Genomic DNA, 26,157 nt, shown 5'->3' on the forward strand with positions numbered 1-26,157 from the left:
ATGCAGGGAGTCTGATATGAGACTTGATCCCCGGATTCCAGGATCATGCCCTGGGCCAAAGGCAGGTGCTAAACCGCTGAGCCACCCAGGGACCCCCATGGAAAGCAGATTTTGAGATTTGTATGCAGGAAGCGCATTGGGAAGTGGTCTTAGGATCAACACGTATGAAGGGATGGGGGGGAGCAGCCTGGGGAGGAGGTAGACTGTGACAGAAGATACAGCAAAGACTTCAACTTACATAGTGGGGAACTCAGGCTTGACTCAAGGGTAGGACAAGGGACTGAGCTTTCCCATCTCTACATCTAGTCATTGTATGTGGGTTGCCCAGGGAGGGGCACCATGTTAACCAAGGTGACTTTCTCCCACCAAGGGCAACCCTGGAGAGGGATCCGTAGCAGCCAAGCTGTCTGTCCTGGAACTGGGAGGGTGGATCCTCTTCTTGCAGGGGGATCTGGGCAGTGCATCATCCCACCCAGCACAGCAGCCAACCCTCTTGCCTTATGGAGCGAAGACCAGAGATAACACAGATGATGAGTCCTCGCAAGGTGTGTGGCTCACAGGCCCCGAGGCTGAGAGCATGCAGTCCCAAGCAGGTCACCCTGATTCCCAGTCACAGCTCTGTTCCTTCCTGTGTGTGGTTTGGACCTGTTACTCAACCTTTCTGTGTCTCCACATCCTCATCTCTCCACTGGGGGGGATGGTACTGACCTCTGAGAATTGGGGCAAGGCTGAAGCAGATAGTCCATGTGCACTGGGGGGTCCCCTAGATGTTAGATTTGGGGGTGATTACTATTCTCACAGGATCTCTTTCCTACTTTATCCCTATGACTCAATCCCACCTGTGTAAGGTGTGAGCTGAAAAGGAGAAGGATGACTCCTACAAGGACACTTATCATGACTTCAAGATACCTATCAGAAAAACCAGCAGGGGGGCAGGGATTGGGGGGCTAAAGGTGGCCAGGAGGGGCAGTAAAGGCAGACACCTGCAGCCCTGCTGCTTGAGTGAGACTGCGTGCCACCAACCATCTGGTTGGCTCTGCAGGGCCATTTTTAAGATCTAAAGGAGGTAGTTGGGGTCAAGCCCTTGGGATGCTGCCCAACACCCTAGGGGTCATGGTGTTTGCTATTCTCAACCTTAAGCTGTGGCCTATCCACAGAGGCAACACTGAGGGAAGAAGGCCCTGATTCAGACCTTGCAGATTTCCCACGATGTTTAAAACCCCAGGGGACAGACAGAATTTCTGAAGTTGACTTCAAACTCTGTTTCTTTTTCTTTTCTTTTTTCTTTTTCAAATTCTGTTTTGTCCGTTACTAGGTTAGCCCTGGATTCTCTGGGTTAAATGTTGAATCCTTGAAAGGTGTTACCAGGGTGGTCAGAGAGGCTGGCAGTGTTTTTCTTTACTCTGAGGTGGGACTGGCTGAAGAAAAGAGGTGGAGGACAAATGACTCCAGAGATCAGCTAAAGGAAGTGGTGTTCCTTGAGAATCCCGTGCCCCCACCCACCCACTGCCCCCCACAAAGTAACATAAAGGATGTAGGTAGGGCAGGCTGTACTCTTTAAGCATCTGTAACCTTTTCTTAATTCTCATCTCACCTGGGGAGTTCACACTTGAGGAACTTCAAACACTCCAACTCTAATCAATCTGCTATGTTCTCTTGTATTTAGATATTCCCCAGGTTTCTTTTTCCCTGGCTGAAACCCATGCTGGGGGGACACCTGGGTGGTTCAGTGGTTGAGTGCCTGCCTTTGGCCCGGGGTGTGATGCTGGAGTCCCAGGATCAAGTCCCACATCAGGCTCCCTGCATGGAGCCTGCTTCTCCCTCTGCCTGTGTCTTTCTCTCTCTCTCTGTCTCTCATGAATAAATAAAATAAAATAATAAAATAAAATAAAATAAAGAGAAGAAACCCATGCTCAGAAGGGGTGCAGAAGATGGGAATGATGAGAATGAAATAAGGGGCTCAGAGGCAGGGAGGAGGAGTTTAAGGGAACATTCCCCTTGCAGAGGGCCTGGGTCCCAGGCTGAGAACTCCTGCTAACTCCCCCTGCCCCCAAGCTCTCTCCTTGCCCCTTCCTTGCATCAGGTTGAAAAAAAACATCAAGAATTTACTCTGATTTACCTTTCCAAATGTCCCTGATTTCCAAGCCCACCTTGTGGGGAACACTGCCCCACTCACTGGGTCCAGGCTGGCTTCACTGAGTTCTTAGAACCTGCATTAAAAAAATAAGTCATGGAATCCCAAGTCCCAGACCCTGTCAGTTCGATGGACTCATTTAAACTTTCTCCAAGACTAACTCCCCATTCATTTTATTTGAAGAGTCACAGTAAAGTCTCTTCTGCAATCATCATGTCAGTTTTCTTTCTTTCTTTTTTTTTTTTAACAAGTAAGCAATAAAACACATACATTATTTTGATAAGAGGAGCAGCCGTGCTGTTTGTTATCTTTCAGAATGCAAAGAACTGATGACCCAACTTCTTGGCACTAAGGGAGATATTTACATGGGATCATAGCCTTGATTTTTATCTTTGTGGACTTAAAGTCCATGAAAGTCAGTTCACAGAGATGTCATTACTAGGCCAGAATGGACTGTCCATTTCCTGCCCTGGCTTTTTTGTAACAGAAAGCATAGTTGACTTTAACCTTGTGTTTTTATTCCTCAGGAAAAAAAAAAAAAAAAAGAATAGGCAAACAGAGAGACTCATGGGACCTAAGGGAAAACCCCCAAAACAAAATGTATCTGAAATCTGTGTCCTTCTTCCTGTCTCCAAAGCCACACTGTCTTGGGGCACCCAACCATTATCTTGAGACTACTACTTATCATGGCCTCCTAATTGATCTCCCTGTGTCAGTGCTTGCCTGACCCCTGTGTGTTTTTTGCACACACAATGGCCCTGGTGATTTTCAAAAAGTGTACATCAGGCCATGTCACTCCCCCCACTGAAACTGTGTAGTAATTTTCCTCACTCTTGGAGCAAACCCCAAGATTTTCCTGAGGATACATGGCCCTGCTTGTCCCTTCTCCGTGCTCAACCCACTGTCCTCTAGCCTCACTAGCTTTCAATTCTTTAAATAAGCTCTTGCAAACCTCAGGACCTTTGCATATGCTCTTTCCTCTGTTTAGAAACACTTTATTCTGATAGGGGGTTTTAAATTGGCTGCTTCTTCCATGACGTAGTTTGCTTTTAGAGTTTTAATTTAACTCTATATGGCATGCTAATCATCTGGTAAAATCACCTAGTTCTAGGTTTCGTTGAGGCTGTCTCCGTCCTCTGCTTTCTCACATTTTATTGTCTTGTCCTTTACGAATCCCACGAAGATGAATGTATGCTGGAATGTAAGCTTCATTTTGTCTGTTTTGTTCCTGCTGTATGTCGAATAGGGGTTGGCACATAGTAGTCATTATATAAGTACTGCTGTTACAGAAGAGCCATCCAGGTTCAAATTTCTGAACTGATTTAGTACTGAGACTATAAATCCACAGAGCACTGGTTCTTAAAATAGAGAATTTGCAAACTGGCTAGAGGTATCTTACAGAAGTGTACTATTTGACTTGGATAGTATTTTAAATTGTTTTAAATCAATTGCCTATATTTTAAAATTAGGATTTCAGGGGCATCTGGGTGGCTCAGTCAGTTAAGCATCTGCTTTCAGCTCAGGTCATGATCCCAGGGTCCTTGAGATCAAGCCCTGTGTCAGGGTCCCTGCTCAGGGGAGAGCCTACTTCTCCCTCTCCCCGCTACTTGTGCTCTCTTTCTCTCACTATCTCTCTCCCTCTCAAATAAATAAATAAAATCTTAAAAAATTGGAATTTCATATAAATATTTTGACGTCAACTTTTCTTGGAAAGCCAGAAGATCTAGCCACACAGGTTCCTCTTTGCCACATGGCCCAATGGGCTGAAGCTGGGTAGTGGCCACCCCTTTTGGAGGCTCACATCCTCTCTGTTTGCTTTTCCTAATAGTTTGTGTTGATGCAAGAATTCTGCCCCAGTGCAATTATCCTGAAAATAATAGTGGGGGATTTTTAAAGTAGGTAAATACAGAGTTTCATCAGAAGACCCACCAGAAATGGAGAACCATCTGAGGGAATATTTGTGCAAATTGAGATGGAGTTAGGCCTGATTAGTCCTTCAGAGATTTGCTCAAAGCTCTCTGCAAGTAGTGCAGTAGGTAGTGGCTGGAATAGAAATTATTTACCCTTGAGATCTTCTATGTTGTTAAATTCTGGGCATGGAGTAAGAAGCTAAACTGATTTCTTCATCTTAGGACCAAGGTAACTGAGCTCATAAAAGTTACTCAAGGACACCATGCCTCCAACTTCTAAAGAAAGGAGGAAACAAATATAGGCATTATTTAAATCTGTTCCTGGGCCCCATGTATTGAAAATTGGCAAAAAAACAAAAACAAAAAACAAAACTAGTGTCTGGACAAACAAGTCAAAGTGCATATTTTATCAATTGATGATGAGTTAGCAGCAGCAGAGCATTGACATCATATCCTCACCAATGAAACCTGAGCTTTCATCTGAGCATTTGAAAACAAGTTAAGCCCCCAAACAATATAAGCAACTGTTTGAACTTGATATAAAGAGGTTCTAGTTACATTTCATCAGGAAACACTTTGGCCATGTCGGCAATAGGGGTCAAAACAATAAATGATTTATGAGACCTGGGAAGGAGTTATTGGCCTAAGTCAATCTGGGCTGATTTCAAAATGATAATTAGGTTTATTATAAGCATTTTCCCTTGAATTTTATTTTTTTGCCTCTATTCCTTTATTGTTTTGGTCACTATAGGGGAAAAAAAATAGGCCTGATGAGGGCAAAAACATCCAAGTACTGTGCAGTTAGATTTAGTCTAGCAATTAGATAGATTTTTACAAGTGCTACTAATTGTCCCTTAAAATAAACTGGAATGCTATGAAAATGGATGTTGCAGTCTAAAATTACTCATCTATTTTGAAATCTAATTCACAGCTTCCACTTAAATGTTTACAGATTATAGTTTAAAAAAAAGAACTATTAAAATTATAAAATGTTTAAGTATAATTTATGAGGAATCTATCATTCATGATTTAATTTCATAGTTCACTGCAGCTGTTCAGGTTCACGCTGGAATAAAAATATCTTGCACCCAGCAGTACTATTGAAAATCAAAAGTTTTACCACAACAGGATTAGAGTTTCTTTTTTTTTTCTTTTCTTTCCTTTTCTTTTTTTTCCCCCCTAAAAGTGTGAGATGTAAGAATTTGGAAAGACATTGGAAACAAATTCTAAAACATGGAAAAAATTAATGTGCAGTCACTCACTGGAAGAGTCACACTGCTCTACGTTCACAGGGTTGGATTGGGATTTATGTGGAATTCGGGGTCTGGTCCACATTTATTCCTCACCTAGAGTGGTCGAGCTTTAGACTCACTGAGAATCATTGATGGAGCTTATGAAAAACATACATGTCCCTAGAGCTTCAGATTGCTCTGTTCTAGGAGCCTGGAAATCTATCATTCTGAAGATTCTTCAGGTCTACCTGATGGTCAGCCACATTAGGGAAGGGCTGGTCTAGTACCAGGGGATTCGAGAGACAATAGAGGGACCTGGAATGCATCTGTCATCCAACCGTCCTTCAAACTCCAGTGAGTTCTGAACCCTGTTTTGAACTAGGCAAGAACCCTCCGGGCTGATTTGATCCTGACATCCCAATTGTCTCAGATTCTAATGACTGATCAGAGGTGAATGATTCTAAGGGGATTGGCAATCAGAGGACTGGGGTTCTAGCCATCTTTTTTGCTCCCACCCAGCTGTGTGAAATTTCTCTCTCACTCCTGCAGCATTACCATATGTAAGATGAAGGAGATAGGCTAAGATTTCCCTAAAATGAGAATTGCAACCCTGGGGCTTCAAGCCACTTCCAGGCTATAGATTGACTTTACTTGGACTTACATGACGTTTGAAAATAAATTTCAGTTAGTTTCCCCACAGGGAGATTTCCCACCAAACTTAGATTTTTAGCCTCTCTTGGAAAATTGGAAATTCTGGGCAATAATGGGACGCTCCTTCTTACCTAGCCAATGTCACCTGGGAAAAGAAGAGTTTGTTCCTTTTAAAAAGGCCACAAGCTCTTATATTCCAATAGTAGCCATGCTTTTCGTCCACCAGCCTACTCACACGTGGATGTTTCTGCTTGGTACCTAGAGGTGGTCCAGCAGTTGGCTCTTGCTTGCCCCCAGGGTCATTTTCAATACTAGCATCCTTTGATTCTCTAGATTACATTCTAGGGGTAGATCTTTTAACCAGATCTGTGCCTGCTTGTTCTTCCTTAATTTTTGAGTCAGGAAAGCAATTTCTGCTATTCCATTTTCAGGGCACAGGGAGTCTTTAAGAAAGAAGCAAGGAAGTAGGAGCCTGAAGGAATGTGGTGACTGCTTCTCCAGAAAGGACCTAAAGAACTAAAATTTCTATGTTTACAAATTCCTAAGTACAATACACCCAAGTGGGCCTTAATTTAGGCCAAATGTTTGTATCACTGGTTATGTGCAGTGCCAGCAAGGGTAAAGACATTGCTAAATTGCCAGGTCTTTGCAAATTATAATGAAAATTGTATGGCATGGAGTCCAAAATCCTTGTATCAATATAATAATTACTGTATGACTAGAATTACTGCAAGGAAGTGGCTTTTCTGGGAAAACACAAGTGGGAAAAATTCTTTCAAGTTTTGCAGAAGCATCTTCAGCCTCAAGGTGGGCAGTTGGGGTGGGGGTGGAGGTCTCAGGAGAGGCATTTGAACTGATATAAACCTGATTGGAATTCCTCCGATCTCACGGTTATTGGAGGGATTGACCGACTCGGGATATAGTTTTCCCACCACTTCCACCTAAATTCTTTCAAAATACACCAAATGTAAAGAGTGGCGAGTATTGATATTATTCTCAGCTTGCCAAGACCAATTAGTGCTAAAAGCATATTCCCTATGGTCACTTAATTCAAATCAAACATTTCTTACCCCCTAATTATGCACATGATTCTAGGTTACAGAAGATGAATCATTTTTGACCCCAGAAGTCATGGTATGTTACAGATATCTATGTGAGTGAGTAAAATATCTATTGGCTGTTCTAAAGGATTCCGTTGTTGAGAAATGAGCAACATGCTATGGAAAAGGAAGGAGGATATCATTTAGGTTGGGCCTAGAAAGATGGGTTGAGCTGCGTGGTAGGATGACAAGGAGCATTTAGGTACAAAGGGCCTGCCAATAGGAACACATGTTTGGAGAATCCTGAGTGGTCTGCTTTGATTGGAATGGAAGCTTCCTGAGTGATGAAAGAAATAAAAGGAAGGAGAATTGGCCAGAAATAAGGCTAGAAAGCTCTATACCAGCCGAATTGAGAAGGCCATGTTAAGGCCTTGGAATATTATTTTTAGGTAATGGTGAAAGCTTTCTGAGGTAGTCATGGGAGTGATCATATTTCCATTTTCTTTTTTTAAAAAATATTTTATTGGGATCCCTGGGTGGTGCAGCGGTTTGGCGCCTGCCTTTGGCCCAGGGCCCGATCCTGGAGACCCGGGATCGAATCCCACATCAGGCTCCCGGTGCATGGAGCCTGCTTCTCCCTCTGCCTGTGTCTCTGCCTCTCTCTCTCTCTGTGACTATCATAAATAAATAAAAATTAAAAAAAAAATTTATTATTAACAAAATGAAAAATATTTTATTTATTTATTTATTTATTTATTTATTTATTTGAGAGAGAGAGAGAGAGAAAGAGAGAGCACACTAGCAGGGGGAGCTGCCGAAGGAGAGGGAGAAGCAGACTCCCCATTGAGCAGCGAGCCTGATGCAGGACTGGATCCCAGGACCCTGGGATCATGACCTGAGCTGAAGGCAGATGCTTAACCCACTGAGCCACCCAGGCACCCCTTCATTTTTGAAAAATAACTCTGTGCAGTGTGCAGCATGGGTTGGAGAGGTCGGGGTGTGGGACGGGAAGAGTCAAAGTTATTTTGAGGGTTCTAAGTTAGGTTGATTTCTATCTTGTGCCTCAAATCTAAAACATAAAAAAATATCTATTAATTTATACTTGGTTCTGTGGTGTGGTTTAATGTTAATGTAATGTTATACTTGAGTCACTGTGCTCCTAGCAAATGGAATTATTTCATTAAAGCATATACATATTATTTTGTTCCAATCTGCTCTTTCATTAAAAAGTAGTATAAGTGGAAAAATAGCTACATTTATTTAAAGATACCCCCTCCTTCACTTGATGGGATGTTATACTATATATATATATATATATATATATATATATATATATATTTATATATAAAATACATATTAAAATATATATAAATAAACAAATATATTTATATATAAATTTATATATAAAATGTATATATATAAAATATAACTGGGTATTATAGGATATGTTGATATAAATAAATAAATAAATATATATATATATATATGAACTTATTTAAAGATAGCTCCTCCTTCTTGATGGGATGTTATACTATATATATATATATAACTGGGTGTTATAGGATATGTTGACAAATTGAATTTAAATTAAAGAAAAAGGAAAAGAAAAAAAAAGATATCCCCTCCTCTTCGTGACTTTTCTAGGCTTTTAACCTCCTTTCCCCTCTTTTCCCCTTCACTGCGTCCTGAGTAGTGATTGTATCTCTAGAGCAGTAATGCGAAGCCTACCATTGAAGCAGGGATGGGCAGGCATTGAAGCAAGGAGGGTTTCAGATATGGTTTGGGGGTCTGAAGGACCCTCAATGTCCCTGTTCTTTTTTACAACAGAGAGCTGAACAGGGTTGTAAGAGCTGAAAGGGTTGTAAGATGTATGAGATGGAAACTATCCAATCAAATGTAGTAACAAGCCAATAAACAAGAAATCTGATTATGACAAGAAGTAGTAATGAAAAAGAAGCTTAGCCTACTGAGAAGGGGAAAAACAGAACACACATACTAATATTTCTAATATGTTTTATATTGGTCCATTGTATATGGAACTAGTTCAGGCTCATGGAAAATGGATGATTTTCAGTGGAGTCTACCAATGACAGGCCTTTGGGGGTTTTGAAGAGAAAAGGGACGCTTCGTGTATAAAATACAATTACAACCATGTGAAATATCTTATTGCCGGGTCTGGGTTATTGCTGTGCACTGGTCGAGACGTACTTTAATGTTTAATTCTTGTAAAATATGGGAAATGACAGCTGATAAGGAATGGAAGGCTGTTTCATGACTTTCACATAACTTGGGGCACATTTTGCCCACTGATACGCATAGCTGAAGAGAAATTCCATGGAATGGGGAAAGGCTGGATTTCATATTTTGTTACTCTGCTAACACTTCTCCTATTTCAGAGAACTATTTGCAAACTGCTTTCTTACTAAATAGCATTGTTACTAATCATAACTCGTTATCTTAATAAAAACAAAACAATCTCAGACCGTTTTAGTTGAAAGATGACAAAGGGCAGTGAGTACACTCCCAGAGTTCACATTTTGGGCAAAGAGGAGAGGTGGCGCCTCGAGGTTCCTGAAGAGTGCCAGCGATGGACAGTAGGTCCCTGGGTCAGTGATTCTCTGTTATGCAACCACAGAGTCCACAGCTAAGCCAAGATCATCTGTTTCCGGCCATGCCCAGTATCAAGGTGAAGTCCTCCAGAGTCAGACAGGCTCGGACTGAGCAGTTGCTCGGCGGCTCACAAGCTATGTGGCTAGGAAGAGCTACTCTACCTCTAATCCAGCTCATGCCTCAGTTTCCTTATCTGTACAATGGAGACAATACTCTCTTGGGGCTGTTTTCAGTATTAAATGAGCTGATTCATCTAAAGCAGCTTATTAATAGTTTATTAACCTTGGCAGTCTCTCGATATTTTGAGCTGGATAATTTTTTGTCGTGGGAAGGGTAGCCCTGTGCCCTGTAGGAGGTTTAGCAGCCTCCCCACTACCCCTGACCTCCATCCAACCAAATGCCAGTATCATCTCTCTCTGCTCCCCTCTTCCTCAGTGGTGACAATTACTGTCTCTAGGCATCGCCAAAAGTCCCCAGTTGGGCAAATCCACTGCCCCCCACCCCCCAACCAATGATCTCGGGAAACTACTTGACACATAGCAATGTGCTCAAAAGACATTCTCTATTATTATTATCATTTTGTATTGCTTTTAAAAAGGAGCGACCACTTCGGTCTACAACATCTCTTTGTTTCTTTCCTTGGCCTCCGTGAGAACGTGCAGAATAAAAAAAAAAAAATGGTCAAATGCAAGGAGTAGGAAAGGATGGTCACAAACTATATAATCAGCTCCTGACAGTTTTGTTAAATGTAGTGATTTTCTTTTTTTTTCTGCCACTAAGGAGAAGAAGGTGACCGAACCCTGGGATCTTCCCTGATATTTTCCAGATTTGACCGGCTGCCTGAGTAAGAGAATGTTGTCACTTTCCCAAGGCCTGCTGTATGAGACAAGGGAAAAAGATAATATGGTTAAGTCACTTGCCTGCGATTACATGAGTTGCTCTGCTGCTGTCCTCGAATGTCATTTCCATGCATTTCTTCACCTCTCGCCTCCCAGCATCGCTATTACTTAACCCACTGACCCAGAGAGCTGCTTATTAACATTTAATACATGTTGAAGTGTTAGTGGGCTTTGAACGAAACATGAAGAAGTTTCTGACTTGCTTTTAGCTCTTTGCCCTTGTACCATTACATGAGTAATTCTTTAAAGCTCTACTCTGCCATTGCCATAACCGTGGCATGTATTTTTCTTTGAGATGAAAATGAACGATTTATGAAAAGAGTGTGTCCCTCTGATGCATGCAAGCTTTCATCCATTGAACGGATTTTTTTAAATTTTATTTATTTATTTGAGAAGGAGAGACAACAAGTTGGGGGGTGGGGAGGAGCAGAGGGAGAAGGAGAAGCAGACTCTCCACTGAGCTCCATCCCAGGACCCCAGGATCATGACCTGAGCTCAAGGCAGCCGCTGAACCCACTGAGCCACCCAGGCATCCTCCCGCCCCCCCCCCATTGAACAAATGTGGGTGAGCCCCTGTTGTGCTGGACACTGCAGGCTAGGGAGGCTCAGGGGTGGAGTTGGTGTTAGTTTTCTAGTTGCTGACAGGTGGAGAAGGGAGAGAGGGGGGCACTGGGAGACACAGGCAGGTAAAGGGGTGAGAAGCACAGAATCACAGATGTGCCACCAATTAAAACACATGGCAGGGGGGCCCCCGACTCAGCCCTCAGGGGTGAGAAATGTTGCCTCCCTTTAAAGACAAAAGAAAAGAAAACTATCCCCATTACCCTCTCCTCCTCAATAAAGTCACGCCGAGGAGAAAAATACAAAATTCAGTCAAGGCGCAGAAATTGGAAGTTTGTGCCATCCAAAGTGTGTGGCCCGGGTCTGTGCAAAATGCAAAAACACTTGAGACTAGGAATGTTTAATTTGACACAAATATTTATTAATTCCGGGGTTCGCTGCAGAAAATATTTGACGTGGCTCCATTTGGCCAAAGAAATCCCAACTTATTCTTTCATTTTTAAATTATAAAAGTCATGCATGAACATCCTTGAAGAAGAGTTCCAACAGCACAGCAAGGAAAGGGGGGACGGAGTGAACTTCCTTCCCTACTTGCCCTTCCTCCTTCCCACATGGGCCCTCCTGGCCAGAGGTGACAGCCCCTCGATGGTTTGGAGCGTAGCCTTGCAGAGAATGGGTTAGATATTAGGTGGAACCAGGTAAAACTGCGGGCTTTGTGGTTCAAAAAGGGCACAACCTGCAGCACCTTTGTATGGTTCCACCTACTATGTAACATGCTCTGGGTCATCCTGCACATGTCATCCTGCCACCTCCTCATTTTCTTTAGCAAGCCATCCTGAAACTCGATGTGAACACAGAGATCGCCTTTATTTTGGGGGGTTGCATGACATTTCTAGAAGAGCTGTTAAGAAAATAATCTTGGGAAGATAAATGAATGCTGCCGAGAGAGGCAGAGAGGCTGCAGAAGGCACAACTGCTGGAAAAAAGGATGCATAACATGCTCCCACTTGGAAAATAAACTGGTCACCGCAGGTCATGCCCAGAAGGCCCTGTTCTTCCCAAGGGGCCAGGCCCTACAGGGTGAAGAGGGTGGCAGGGTGGCAAAGGAGGCCCGCCCCCAGCCCCTTCCCTGCGGTGGGGACTCCTGCGGCCTGGTGTGACTCACCTCCCCGCCACCCAGCTTCCACTGCTCTGGGCTGGGCTCCAGGCTGTCTGGGAGAGACGCTGGCTGGCTCCGAGACGCAAAGTCCACAGTCTGCAACCAGACTAAGTTTTTGTGTTAACAATAAATGTTAACTTCGTTTCTGATGACTGCTGGAGTCGGAGGGTAGTACCTGATTCTCCCAGATTGTTGTTTAGTATAAATTTTCATAATTGCTATCTTTCATAATAATGCCCTCAGAGGGCAGTTGGAGGGGAAGCAGCATTGGATTTATGGTCAGAAAAACCTGCCTTTGAATGTCTGCCTAGGTTTATGAAAACTGATAGACTTCGACTAAACCACTTCTCCTCGGTGGACCACAATTCCTTTGAATAGCTGTAAAACTAAAATAGTGGAAAATACCTTGGCATTTATTGGGTGCTTCCTATATGCCGGGTGCTGCTTTTTGCACTTGATGTGTATTAACTCACGCAATTGTCACGGCAGCCCTATGAAGTGACCCTCTTCTTATCCCATTGTATAGGTAAGGAAACAGGTGCAGAGGTTAAATGACTGGTCCAAGGTCACACAGCTAGGGAGTAAGAGGAGTGGAAGCAAGAGGTTCAACGTGTGAAGGTTAAAGAAGAATGAGTGTTCTGGGCAGCTCTGCTTGGCCATCATGGCAAGAATTTGGTGTTTTTTTTTCTCTTGGACTTATTGCCCCCAAATTAGATAATCATGAAAAATTTGGAGCTGAACAGACCCTCAGAAACTGTCAAGGGCACACCACTTTTCCTTTTAAAAGAGGAAGACATAAGTCCGCGCATCCACGGGAGTTGGGCAAAGTTCGAGCTGATGAGCATGGGGGGCATAGATTTTGCCTCCTGCCCTCAGTCTTTTGCATGGTTTTCCCATTGGGTTAAACACTGCAAGAAATTTTTTAAAAACTGTCTATCTTGGAGAAAGTTAAATTTCAACAATAGTATAGGAGAGCTCTGTGTCTCACCACCCGGCTTCACTGGCCATCACCCACTTGGCCAATCTAGCTTTATCTATATTCCTGCCCACTCCCCGCCTTCCAACCCCTGCTGGAGAATTTTGAAGGGAATCTCAAGCATCATACATTTCAGTATAAATCTAAACAATAAGGACTCTCTCTCTTTTTTTTTTTTTAAATATCAGCACAATGCTATTACCATACCTCAAAAATAACAATATCGCTTAATATGATCAAGTGGCTTGCTGCTACTGTTCAAATTGCCCTCTTTCCCGCACGCTTTTTTTAATAGTTGGTTTGCAGTGAGCAAGTTTTGAACTTTTAGCAAATGCAAGACAGTGTGGAGGACACAGGGATGGTTAAAAAAAAACAAACTCTACTCTTTGGCTCTGAAAGGTCAAGAATGAATCTGAAACTCTACTGTTAAAGTGGATCAAATGTACACGGTGGTGCAGGGGGAAGCGATACAGGGTGGATGGAGGCTTGCTCACTGGCTGCCTGGACCTAAGCCTACCTCCACCACCGACTCACCAGGTGACCCTAAGTAAGGCACATGGCCTAGCAGTGCCCTCCCCTCCTTACCTATAAGATGGGGCTGGTAATACCCTGACCTCAAAGCCTTGCGATAATACAGGTAAACACTTACATCAGCACCTGAAACATCATAATTATGCACTAAAGACTAGATATTATTATAATATCCCAGCATGGTTATGACCCATTAATAAGTCTTGGAGGCACTTTGTAGTGGATGGTGAAAGGTGGATAGTTCTGCTTATTATGCCACGAATAATAATACATAATAATAATTATTGTGGATGATGATGATGATAATGATGATGATGATGATTTGGGCCAGGGTTTATTTTTTTAATGTGCAAGTCAATTAAAATTAATTGCCTTTAATTGTCAATTACCAGTAACGCACAAGTGTTTTTGCACTCATATTCTGTCTCTTTCTTTTTCTCTCTCTGCTCACACTTTTCTCCAAGCTGAGGTCGTAAAGGCTTGATCCCTGAAGCCACATCTCCAAGGCATTTCTTCCCTTCAGGGCCTAAAGGATACAAGAGATCTGATTCCTAACTGAAATGGGATAGCAGCAAAGACGTTGCTGTAATCCCTATGCTCAGGATAACCGTCCTTCCTAGATTGCTTGATTTGGGCGGGTTGTCCTCTTCCACTCCCCAAACGGTCCCAGTTTGGGTGATGAGTTATGTGATCACCCTACCTACACCTAAAACATGAGGCATGTTTTAAAAAACGTGGTTTGGAGTCACCCTTCCCCTATTTACCTTGTTGCTCACCTCTACCCCTGTGCACCTGCCACTCCCACCCTGCTGGGGGTATGCCCTGGTCTCCGCTGTCACCTTGCTGACTAAAGGCCCATGGACAAGCTCTGCCCAGAGCTACTTATTTCTATCACTAACAATGGTTTATGCTACAGTTTTGGGTTGTGTAACAAGGACCATGCTCCTATCGCTCTCCTTGCAATTATGGAAATCATTTCTATCAATCAAGAATGAGGGGTGGGGGGTGGGGCACCTGGGTGGCTCAGTGGTTGGGCACCTGCCTTTGGCTCTGGTCACGATCCCTGGTGTCCGGGATCAGGTCCCACATCAGGCTCCTTGCAGGGAGCCTGCTTCTCCCTGTGCCTGTGTCTCTGCCTCTCTCTGTCTTTCGTGAATGAATAAATAAACGAATTAATAGAATCTTAAAAAAAAAAAAAAAAGAATGAGTGGTGGATCCCTAATCTGAGATCATTTAGCTGCCAATTTTAGGAATTGCAAATATATTAAAATGTCTGTTTCCTCCCTCCCTTACCAATCAAGAGACCTGATTTATATGTGCTTTGCGTCAAATACATTTCTTACTCCCTGTATTTACTAACTCACTTCATAACTTTTAATCTTTTTTTAAAAAGATTTTATTTATTCATGAGAGAGGCAGAGAAGTAGCAGAGAGAGAAGCAGGCTCCATGCAGGGAACCCGATGCGCCACTCGATCCCAGGACTCGATCCCGGGACTCTAGGATCACACTCAAAGCTGAAGGCAGACACTTAACCATTGACCCACCCAGATGTCCCAATAACTTTCAGTCTTAAAGCAAGTTTTTCTTACCCCTGCAGTATGACTTCTCTATCAGATCCTTAGGAAAATGTAAAAAGGTGAAAAAGTCATGGTGCTTAGTATGAGGATAAGACAGATTTGGATTATACAAATGTATGACAACAGTAATACATTCTTTTTTAAGTTGGCTTTCTTGGAGCCAAAACAAATCCTAATAAAATAAAAATCGTAGAAAAAGCACCCAGATGCATAATTTGTCACTTAATTCCATTTTGCAGACAGGCAGCGCCTACTGCATGCATCATGGCTTTGTATGGGGCAAGCCTTTCAGTAAGATCCACAGTGGAAACAGCACGGTTTCCTCAAAGAATGTATTATTTAGTGGAGAGGCTATGACAGGGTTGCAAATAATCCTATTAAAAAGCAATGAAAGATATATGACTTAAGAGAGAGAGGTCTGAACCATGTGCTGTGGGGATTTATAGGACACAAATGTGACTCTAAAGTTGAGAAATACTCCTAATTCTGGGAAGTAGCGTGGATTTAGATAAGAAGCCCTATCTTGTTGCTTTTTTAATTTATTTATGTTTGTAGAGTGGCCCAGGCATATGAAGTTCTCAGCAATGGTTGTTGATAATTACAATAAAGCAATCTTGTGGTGTCACATTTTAAGTACTAGAGGTAGATAGTCATGTACATTACACACATACATGTAAGGCATGTTCATATAATACACGCCACACATTTATGCGTACACATCCATATATACTTATATATATAATATGTATAAAATATTAAGTCCTATATAAATATGTAGAGAGAGGAGAGTGGCATATATGTGTATGACTCTAGGGTTTTCTTTCTTTTTAAGATTTTATTTATTTATTCATGAGAGACACAGAGAGAGAGACAGAGACACAGGCAGAGGGAGAAGCAGGCTCCATGCAGGGAGCCCGACATGGGACTCGATACCGGGTCTCCAGGATCATGCCCTGGGCTGACGGCAGATGTTCAACCACTGAGCCACCCAGGCGTCCGACTCTAGGGTTTTCAAGTCAACTCCTACATCTCTCCCATTTCTCACTTCTTTCTTCTGTTTTTCTCATGTTTCTCTGTTTTCTTCATTCCCTTGTCTTGGCTTCACATTGGGTTTCCACCTCCCTTTTCCGACCATCCTCCCCCAACAAAAAGATCTTCAAAATCTCCCCCTTCTGGTCCTGTCACCTTCCTTAGCCCACAAATTTCTCAAGCTCCCCAGATTCCCCTCAATCTCTTGCCCCATCCCCTCCCTTCTTGCACCATTACGTTTTTTTCTTTCTTTTTCCTTTTTCTTTTTCTTTTTCTTTTTCTTTTTCTTCTTTCTTTCTTTCTTTCTTTCTTTCTTTCTTTCTTTTTCTTTTTCTTTCTTTTTTCTTTCTCTCTTTCTTTCTTTCTCTCTCTTTCTCTCTCTCTTTCTTTCTCTTTCTTTCTTTCTTTCTTTCTTTCTTTCTTTCTTTCTTTCTTTCTTTCTTTCTTTCTTTCCTTTTCTTTCTTTTTTGGGGAATGAGATTGAGCAGAGGATAGGGCCAAGAAAGAGAACCTCAGCAGACTCCACGCTGTGCGCAGAGCTGAACATGGGGTCCACCCCATGACCCTGAGATCATGACTGAGCTGAAATTAAGAGTTGGCCACTTAACCCACAGACCCACCCAGGCGCCCCTGCACCATGACATCTCTTGAAAACTTATCAAACAATAAATCCTTGGGTCCACTTCTTTGCTTCAAATTCATTACTCAATCCTCTGCAGCCTGGATTCTGGCCCCACAAACTGTGTGTGTGTGTGTGTGTGTGTGTGTGTGTGTGTGTCCAAGGGTGAGAGCACATGTTTAATCACCAAAGAGCTCTGGGTTAACCAAGAAAGTGAGGTATCACAGTAATTAAGCACAGTGCCTATGGACTCAGCCCACCAGGGGTTCAAATCCTGGTGCAGGTTATTTAATTTCCCTGTGCCTCAGTTTCTTCAACCATAAAGTGGAAAAAGACGGACAAGTTATCCGGCAGAGTTCCTGTGAAGATTAAACGATTTTGTGCCCATAAAGAATTCCGAACTAGGTGTTGCCAATTCCTATTATGGTTACAAACTGCACTGGATGCTTTTCTGCCCTTATCTAATTTGACTTCCCTAAGAGAGCAAATACAACCGAATCCTCCGACTTCCCTGAAAATCTCCTTTTGCGGCTCCCCTCTCTGTTTTTTTTTGCCTTTCTGACCCTTGCTTCTCAGGTTCCTTTGTGGAACCTGTTTCTGCTTGTCTCTTGCATGTGGGTGGTGCCCAAGGCGCTGGCCTCAGCCCTCTGCTCTCCTGGTGGGGGGCACTGGCTGGGGTGACCTCGCCTGGTCCTCGGGGGCAGCAGCCACCTCCCTACAGCCTGATCCTATCTGAGCTCCAGGCCTGCATCTCGAGCTTTCAGGAACTTCCTGAGCACCTTGAACTCAATATGCTGAGCCACTAGACCTCCAGCTGCCACTCCAACCCCACTTTCCTGTTTGGCCAAAGGGAAGCACCTTGTAGCTCACACTTGAAACCCGGGCACATGCTCTTCGCAGTGATCTTCCGTAGGGCTGTGGGTGATGGGGGCCTACCCGGTTACCTACCTTCTCTCTTATCCGCCTCTCTCACCTTCTCACCTGCACCAACTTGGTTCAGCTCACCGTTTCTCCTGGGGATCACCCCACCAGGCTCCCTGCTATTTTCTTCAGGCCCCAAGGTTTGTCCCCTTTCAACTCACCCTTGACTGGGCTTCCCCGCTCTCTTTCCAAAATGCAAACCTTACCGCATCTGGCCCCAGCCTAAAGGCCTGGAGTGACTCTTCAGAGGATGAAGTTCATGTTTCTTGGCCCGTATGGGCCTTGTTTATTTCTGTGCTCCCCACTTCCCCTCCCTGCACGCCCCATCTTGCTAGCTGTCCTGTGCTTCATGACTTAGGGTTCTGGAATCCTGGTGCTGTGTCTTGCCTCTGGCCCCTTCACACCTGTGCTTTCTGTCTCTTGAACATAGTCCCCTGTTGGCTCTGCCTTCCTCTCCTCCTGACCCCTCCGAATCTAAGCGCCACCTCTTTGGGGGAGCTACACAACGTGATTTAGCTGCTCATCTGTGTTCAGACATCGCTCTGTGCGTATCTCCATTTGGGTATGTGTCACAGCTTCATCTCTGACCCCCTTACGTGTCCCTTCTTTCTCTCCAAGTCCCAGGGGGGCAGCATCTGTGTCTTACCTAACTTTGCATTCCTCGCACCTCGGCTGGCACATCTGGCACACGGAGGGTGTTCAATAAATACAGAATGAAATCTTGAGCCAAGGGCATATATCATTTTCTTTCATCTTCGTAAACTGTGAGGTGGCTATGGTTAGACTAGGGTCTACCAATAAGGATCGTACGTTCGTTTCTTCCACTTTACAGACAAGAGACTTTCAAACAGTTGCCAGGAGAGTCGGGACTACGAAGTGACAACCTGGAAAAGGATTGTACCCTTTGTGTAGTAATTCTATCTCTAGAAATCCCTCCTAAATAATCAGAAGCAGAAAAGCTTTATTCACCAAGATGCTCATCACCAAGTAATTCATGATAGAAAAAATACTGGAAAAAATAGAGAAATAATTCAACATCCAGAATTATGGTACATAATGCAACTAAACGTTATAGTGCCATTATACACGGCTTCCAAAGAATGTTTAATCACCCAGGACAACGCTTCTGTTATGCCTGGTAAAAAAAAAGATGGATAGAAAACTAACAAAAATTATAAAATCTTAAATCACAAAAATGAGAAAAAAAAAACCTTACAATAAGCAGAGAAATAAGATTTGACAGAAACATACCAAAATGAACTCTTTAGTAGTTATGTCTTGGGTGGTTTTTGTTTTTTTAAATAATCTTTGGCATTTCTTTGATTTTCTACAATGGGCACCTTTGCTTTTACAGTCAGAACTACAAAAATTGTTAAGTTGTAATGAGCATCTTTTGTTTTGTTCCTTCTTCCTCCCGTGGGAGTACCTCAGTTTTTCTTTGGGGACACATCCTTCCTCATTCTTAGACCTCATGGTGTGGGTGAAGTGGATCCTCAACCCCGGGCTCCAGGGGTGGGTGTGGGATCCAGACGCAGTCAATCATCATATTGTACCCATCTGGCTTCAGTGATGGGTCCCAGGTGAGCATATGACTCAAGCCGGGTCAGTACTTCTATAGGAGATGTTCATGGGGGCAGAAAAGCTCTGCTCACATTCATACTAATACGCTGTGAGCCTAAAGCTGCCTAAGTGCATATGAAGACAGGAAGCCATACAGGCGTGTGCTGCTGAAAGATGGACGTGGAGAAAATGCATGTACACACACACACACACACACACACACACATCACTCCACACCACACCACACCACACACATTACCTTCAAGTCCTGGTGACTTTGAATTCTTGAATCTAGGAAAGTCTCGAATGCGAATGCTATCATCACTGGACTTTCCAGTTATAAGATCCATAAATTTTAGGTTTTTGGTTTTTGGGTTGAGTACGTTTGAGGTGAGTATCTTTTCTTTTTTTTTTTATTTAGGATTTTATTTATTTATTCATGAGAGACAGAGAGAGAGAGAGGCAGAGACATAGGCAGAGGGAGAAGCAGGCTCCTTGCAGGGAGCCCGACGAGGGGCTCGATCCCAGGACCCCGGGATCGCGCCCTGAGCCAAATACAGATGCTCAACCACTGAGCCACCCAGGTGCTCTTCTTCTTTTTTTCTTTTTTTAAAGATTTTATTTATTTATTTGATAGGGGAGGAGGGGCAGAGGGAGAGGGAGAAGCAAACACTTGGATGAGCAGGGAACCCAACATGGGACTTAATCCCAGAACCCTGGGATCATGACCTGAGCCAAAGGCAGATGCTTAACCGACTGAGCCACCCGGGCGCCCTGAGCTGGGTTTCTACAAGTTGCAATCAAGAGTCCTCACTAACACAGTTATGAAAACAATGAACTATGTAAAATATAATTTATAAAGGGCTGTAGGAGGGCTGTCACACAAAAAAAGTACAGAATTGGCCCTGTACACCCTACCTGACGACGTAAAACATTTCCATCGTTGTGTTTCTACTGGACGTGTTCTGAAATAGAGTTCACTCGCGTAGCAGGCCACTCTCAGTACCCTCTATATGCCTTCTGTCAGTACATGGCTGGCATGAGGTGTTATTAAAAATAGCTTGTAACCCTAAAGGCACAGCGGCTGGCGGCTTCCTGTTATGCCTGGCATTCAGTCTTTCATTGCTGGACCTGAGGAGATTTGGGGTCTCTCAGGAAAGAGCTTGGAGTGAACGAAGGGGTACTTGGGGGTTTGGGGCAGGGACTTTTTTCCCAGTTGATTCAGAAGGACTTCAATATTCTAACAACCTGTATGGCCAACTTGGTGTGTCTTGGCTGAACACAAACCACGTTAGCAGAGATCAGAGTTTCTTTGGGGGGATCTGCCTACCTTCCCAGGCAAGGACTTTGTCTTTATGAATTATTGGGGGTCTTGTGCCTACCAAGGTGCTCAATAGATATTTGGGATGACTGACAGCCCAGCATTGTTTAATTCCCTATTCTGGTTTTTTTTTTTTCTGATAGAAGTTTCCTGCCTAGAATTAAATTGCAATATGGTCCCTTTTCACCCGCTCTTCTGAAGACTTGTTATCCTCTCCAATATCAGTTGATTGAAGAAGAAAATTGTAAATTTTCTCTCTCAGGCATAATGTTGATATTTTAACTCACAGTGATTTTTTTTTCTTGCTACAAAATGGATTTTAGAAATAAATCAAGATCCCAGAAACTTATGATTGCTTTGAGTGGTAGCTTTTATCTCTGTCATCCCAAGAAAAAGATGTGGTCTGATGGCCCAGAGCACAAACAGAGACCTTTGAATTTCAGTTTTCCCACAGCTGTATGACTTGACATATTTGCTAGGACATGACATGGGGGTGGGGGGTTCCCAGTCTTGACTCTAAGGAGGGTGGCAGGGTCCACCTTTGTCTATTAAAAATGGTCCTCCCGGGGATCCCTGGGTGGCGCAGCGGCTTAGCGCCTGCCTTTGGCTCAGGGCGCGATCCTGGAGACCTGGGATCGAATCCCACATCAGGCTCCCGGTGCATGGAGCCTGCTTCTCCCTCTGCCTGTGTCTCTGCCTCTCTCTCTCTCTCTGTGACTATCATAAATAAATAAAAATTTAAAAAAAAAACGCTTAAAAAATGGTCCTCCCCGTACCCAGCTATTCCTTGTTAAGAGTAGACACTTAGATGCTTGTTGAATGAATACATGAGTTTAAGGAGAGGCAATCACACATATTGACCTCGAAGTGATAATTTTTTGAAAAGAGTATTTATATATTTATTTGAGACAAAGAGAGAAAGAGAGAGAATGAGTGCAAGGATGTGCAGAGGGAGAGAGAGCAGCAGTCTCCCCCACTGAGTGGGAGCCCGATGAGGGGGGCTCCGTCCCAGGACCCCAGGATCATGACCTGAGCAGAAGTCAGATGCTTAGTCGACTGAGCCACCCAGGCACCCCTAGCAGTGATCATTTTTAAGTGATTAGCTTTAAAACTCATTTCTTTAAAAAAAAAAACAAAACTGACTTGGGTCCTATCATTATCCAACAGGAGAGCTTTCGATATTAAATAAAGTGGGGCGGTTACTTACACATTTTGGATGTCATTTTAGAGAAAAGTCCAGGTATATCTATATTATTCGACCACTTTTTCCGATGGGCACCCTTTTTTTGTCTATTTTCCACTCTTAAGCTCTCTGGTAAGGCGTTTTACTGGGTTTATTAAGAAGCCAAAGGGAAAGGCCATCATACCTGGAGTCAGCCTTAAAAGGACTCCCTGGCCCCTGTACCTGCTGTGCGATCTGAGGGCACTTTTAAAGCCCAAGTAAGGAGCACTGCGCTCCCCCTGCCTCGCAAAGCTGCTGCTGTGAGCCTCAAACCGGATTCAGAGCCCGGAGGAGCGGCAAAGCCCGGGGTAGCCTCGGGTGGAGCCCCTCCCGGGCGGTGGAAGCTGGTTGAAGAGAATTATTTTACTAATACGTTGCCCCTGGTGCAGGTTAGGGCAGCTAAGGGGACCGGGGACGGTGCTCTGGCTCCGAGGCAGGGGCGCCGAGCGATCGGCCGGGTGCGGGGCTGGGGGGTCGGGGGTCGGGGCTGCCGGATTGCTCAGCGCTGCAACTGTGGCGCAAAGTCGTCTAAAAACGCGGGCTCCCAGAGCAAACTTCGCCGCGGCCGCCTCCCCGGCCCGGCTCGCAAGCCAAGCCCGCTCCTCCGAGAGCCGCGGCGGGGTGGGCGGGCGGAGGCCGCAGCGCCCCGGGGAAGCCGCCGGTGCGCTCCCGCCGCGGAGCAGGTGGAGCCGGGCGGAGGGAGCGACCTGCGCCCGCTCGGGTCAGGCGCCCCCTGGGGCCCCCTCGACGGACGGCGCGGGGGGAGCGAGCGGGGGCCTCGCCGCTAGTGCCCGGCGCGCCCCGCCCCTGCCGGCTCCTGCACCCCCCGCCCCGGAGCGGGCTCGGCGGCCGCGCGGCGGACCTCATTGTCTGGGGAGCACCTGCCAGGTGGCGGGCCCGCGCCCTAAGGTGCGCTGGGTGCCCGGCTTCACGGCCCCTCCCCGGGAGCCGCGCCGGGCGCGACCACATCACAGGGGAGGCGGGGAGGGGGCGCGGTGCAGGGCCCCGGGACCAGCCCGTCGGAGGCGCGGCGGCCCGCGAGCCCGGGGCGGGGGGGAGGCGAGGAGGGGCGCGGGGAAGGGGCGTGGCCGCGCGGAGGGAGGGCGCTGGGAGGAGGGGCCGGCTCGGCGCTCGCCGCTCGCCGCTCGCCGCCCGCCGCTCTGGGGGCTCGGCTCCGCCGCGCTCCGTGCACTTGGGCGCGAGCAGGAACGGGGAGCGGAGCTCCGGTCCCGGCGCAGCCACCGCGATGAGAGGCGCTCGCGGCGCCTGGGATTTCCTCTGCGTCCTGCTCCTGCAGCTCGGCGTCCAGACAGGTGGGCCCCCGGGGCGCGCCCCCCGCGTGCCCACCCCGGCGCCGCCGGCGCGCCCCGGGGCTGCAGTCCGCGGGCCGGGGCCGGGGCCGGGGTGGGGTGGGGATGGGGCCGGGGTGGGGGTGGGGCCGGGGCCGGGGCCGGGGTGGGGGTCCGCAGGGGTGGCCGACGCCCCCCCGGTGCCCGTGCTCCTCCGCCTCCGGAGGCTCGAGGCGTGCCCGGGACGCCCCGCGCGCTGCCTCGCTCACCTGCGCGGGGAGCCCCTGGGGCGGGCGGCGGGGGCGCGGGGCGGGAGGGCGCGAGCTGTGCGGCTCGCGGCGGCTTTTGTGCGCGGGGCGCGCGGGGGCCGAGGCGGGCGGGCGGGGCCGGGTCCGCACCCAGCGCGTTACCTCCGCGCGGCGAGGCGCGGCCGCTGCTTCCTTTTGTTGAAAGTTGCGCGTGTGGCCGGAGCGCGCAGGTTCGCGGCCGCGCCGAGGGCGAAGTTGCCGAGGCCCCTCCGCACGCCGCGGGCGCCCTTTGCGGCCCGGAGCTGGGGACAGAGCCGCCGCCGCCCCCCGGGTCCCCCCCGCCCCCGGCTATAGGCGTGTCCGCCCGGGGACCGGACCCCTGAGCCCGGAGGCGGCGGCTGCGGGGACAACTTGGGCAGGGCGCGTGCAAAGCAGCCGCTAGGCTGCAGACTTTCTGCTGTGGATCCCACGCCGGAGGCTCGCCCCTTTCCGCCGCGGGGCCGTTTCTTTCCTGCCACGCGCCTCCGAGCGGCCGGGAGGCAGGGACCGCGCGCTGGGCGCCCCCGCCCCCGCCCCCGCCCCCCGACAGCCCGGCGGGGCTCTGCGAGCCGCTCGAGCCGGGTCTGCGCCCTGCAGCCGCGGGGCCGCGTCCTCCCGGGAGCTGGGAGGTCTGCAACACCCCGCCCCACGTGACAGCTGCACTCCGGGGCCGCCGGGGCGGGGGTGGGAGACGCAGTGGAACTTTCTGCAAACCGTGCTTGCATCTGTACTGAAAACCCGGTTCTGTGTGCGCGGGAACTTGGGTCTGAAGGCGGTGGTGGAGGAGGAGGAGGACTCGCAGGCTCCTGGAAGCCCTGGGTCAGATTCCTCCCCTCCCCTGCACCCCCCCCCCCGTTTTTTTTTTCTGGGTGTCGCTAGTGCACGAGCGAGTGCAGGGCGCCCGGCTAAGCCGTAAAACCCAGGTCATTTTTTTTTTTTTTTTTTTTTTTTTTTGCAAAAACCCTTTAAGGCCACCCCGATGGTGCAAGGACAGAAAGTGAGTCTGAACTGGAATTTAAGGGGCTTAAAAAAAAAAGAAAGAAAAGGAAGCATCGTTATGAACTGTCGTGTACTCCATTGACCGCCGGCCCGTTCCCCTAAAGTCCCCGGGTCCAGCCGGCCTGCTCCCGGGCTCGGAAGGAGGCATTGTGCGGGGGAAGAGAGGCCTTGCATCTGGACCCTGTGAGATGGGGGGGGGGGGGGGCGTGGATCATGAACCAGGGCCCGGTTTCCGTGGCGGATTTGACCGCCTAAGCTTCAAATGACACATTTGGTCCTCCTGTCTTTGTGCCTTGGCATTTTAAATTGCAGTTAAGGTATGTTCAGGGACCCGAATAGGGCGCCAGAAAAGACAGACCACGCAGAATAGTTCCCTTTTTAAAAATTACATGAATCGGTCGCCTCTGTCTTCATGAATATCCTGCTCCCTTCAATAGATTTTTGGCAGAGGGAGTTTTAGGGCTGGCTCCTGGGGGGCAGTGTGGTATAGTGACAGAGCCTTGAGCTGCCCTTCTCGTTCTCCTTTTTGCAGCATGTATTAGCGGTGTGCCCTTGGCAGGTCATTTAAATTCTGGAGGTCCCAGTGTCCTCCAGAGAACAGTGAGGCATCGGCATCATGAAGGATCCTTTGGGTTCCACATTCTCCTCTTCCAGTGTTCTGGGTGTAGACTACAATTTTTCTGAATTCTTCCCCTGATTCGTTTCTGGCTCCCTGAAATTGCTCTGCCTCTCCCCTCTGGGGAACCACTGGTGGTTGCTACTGCTCCAGCCTTATGCTAAAGCAGGGGGGTGTGGTTTATTCCTGCTCCCTCCCCAGTCCCCACCTTTGCCTTGTTTCCCTTTGAATACAACCTAGGAGGTGCCAACTCCGTAGGACCCTCCATCACCGCTCCCCTCAGTATTTACAACTCCTGTGCCCGGCAACACGAGCCTGCCAGGAATAGTGAATCACACTTTCCTCTCGTTCCTGCAGGTGTGAGGCCAGAGTCATACCCAGCAGCTGGCCAAGGGACATTTTGGTTCTTATCCTGTTGGGAATAATACGGTGGTCCTGTAAAGGGATCCCAGCAAAGTCACTTAGCCCCATTCTGGTCTTTCCCCCTCATCCACACATTTTTTTTTTATGACTTGATAAAGTCTGTATGCTGTGTTATTGCGATGCATTCTCTGAAGTGCCTTACATTTCATTTTGTGTGTTGTGTAGTTGTTTTTTATTCAAAACTGGGCTAGGTCCGTGTTTTGGGGTGGGGGAGTCGGGGAGACGGTTTCATGTGGTATTTCTAGTCCTCCCAACAAGCCCTGGAGGCAGTAGTCTTACCATCCTTACCATTTTTATAGCTGGAGACAGTGGCTGAGGATAAGTCTGTTATCAAAATCATCAATGGTAAAGCCTGACATTAGCCCAACTGTATATCCATTCACAGCCTTAACAGAATCAGTTGTGAGATCCTTTGAAGCTATTCACTGAGCACATATTGTATGCCGGGGTATCGCTGGAGGCTCTGAGAATATGGGATGGCCCTCCAAATTTTGGTAAAAAAAAAAAACAAAACCTAGAATTGCCTGTCTTAGGACGTCTGACTTAAAGTGTTCTCAGTTTGAGGGAAGTATTCACTGGGGAGGGGGAAT

The 26,157-nt window shown here is 46.6% G+C and overlaps 1 protein-coding gene across 5 annotated transcripts in view; it reads left to right on the top strand.

The window, feature by feature from the left end:
• The first annotated feature begins 23,078 nt into the window (after positions 1-23,078).
• The window catches only part of KIT (KIT proto-oncogene, receptor tyrosine kinase), an 83,431-nt gene continuing 80,352 nt past the window's right edge, over positions 23,079-26,157 (top strand). For all 5 annotated transcript variants that reach the window (XM_041726464.1, XM_041726468.1, XM_041726466.1 and 2 more), the window contains exon 1: positions 23,079-23,266. In XM_041726464.1, the coding sequence (XP_041582398.1) occupies positions 23,200-23,266 (67 nt within the window). In that variant the 5' untranslated portion in view covers positions 23,079-23,199. The remainder of the gene's footprint in view (positions 23,267-26,157) is intronic.

Source organism: Vulpes lagopus, chromosome 12 (genome assembly GCF_018345385.1).
Source record: "Vulpes lagopus strain Blue_001 chromosome 12, ASM1834538v1, whole genome shotgun sequence".
NCBI lineage: Eukaryota > Metazoa > Chordata > Mammalia > Carnivora > Canidae > Vulpes > Vulpes lagopus.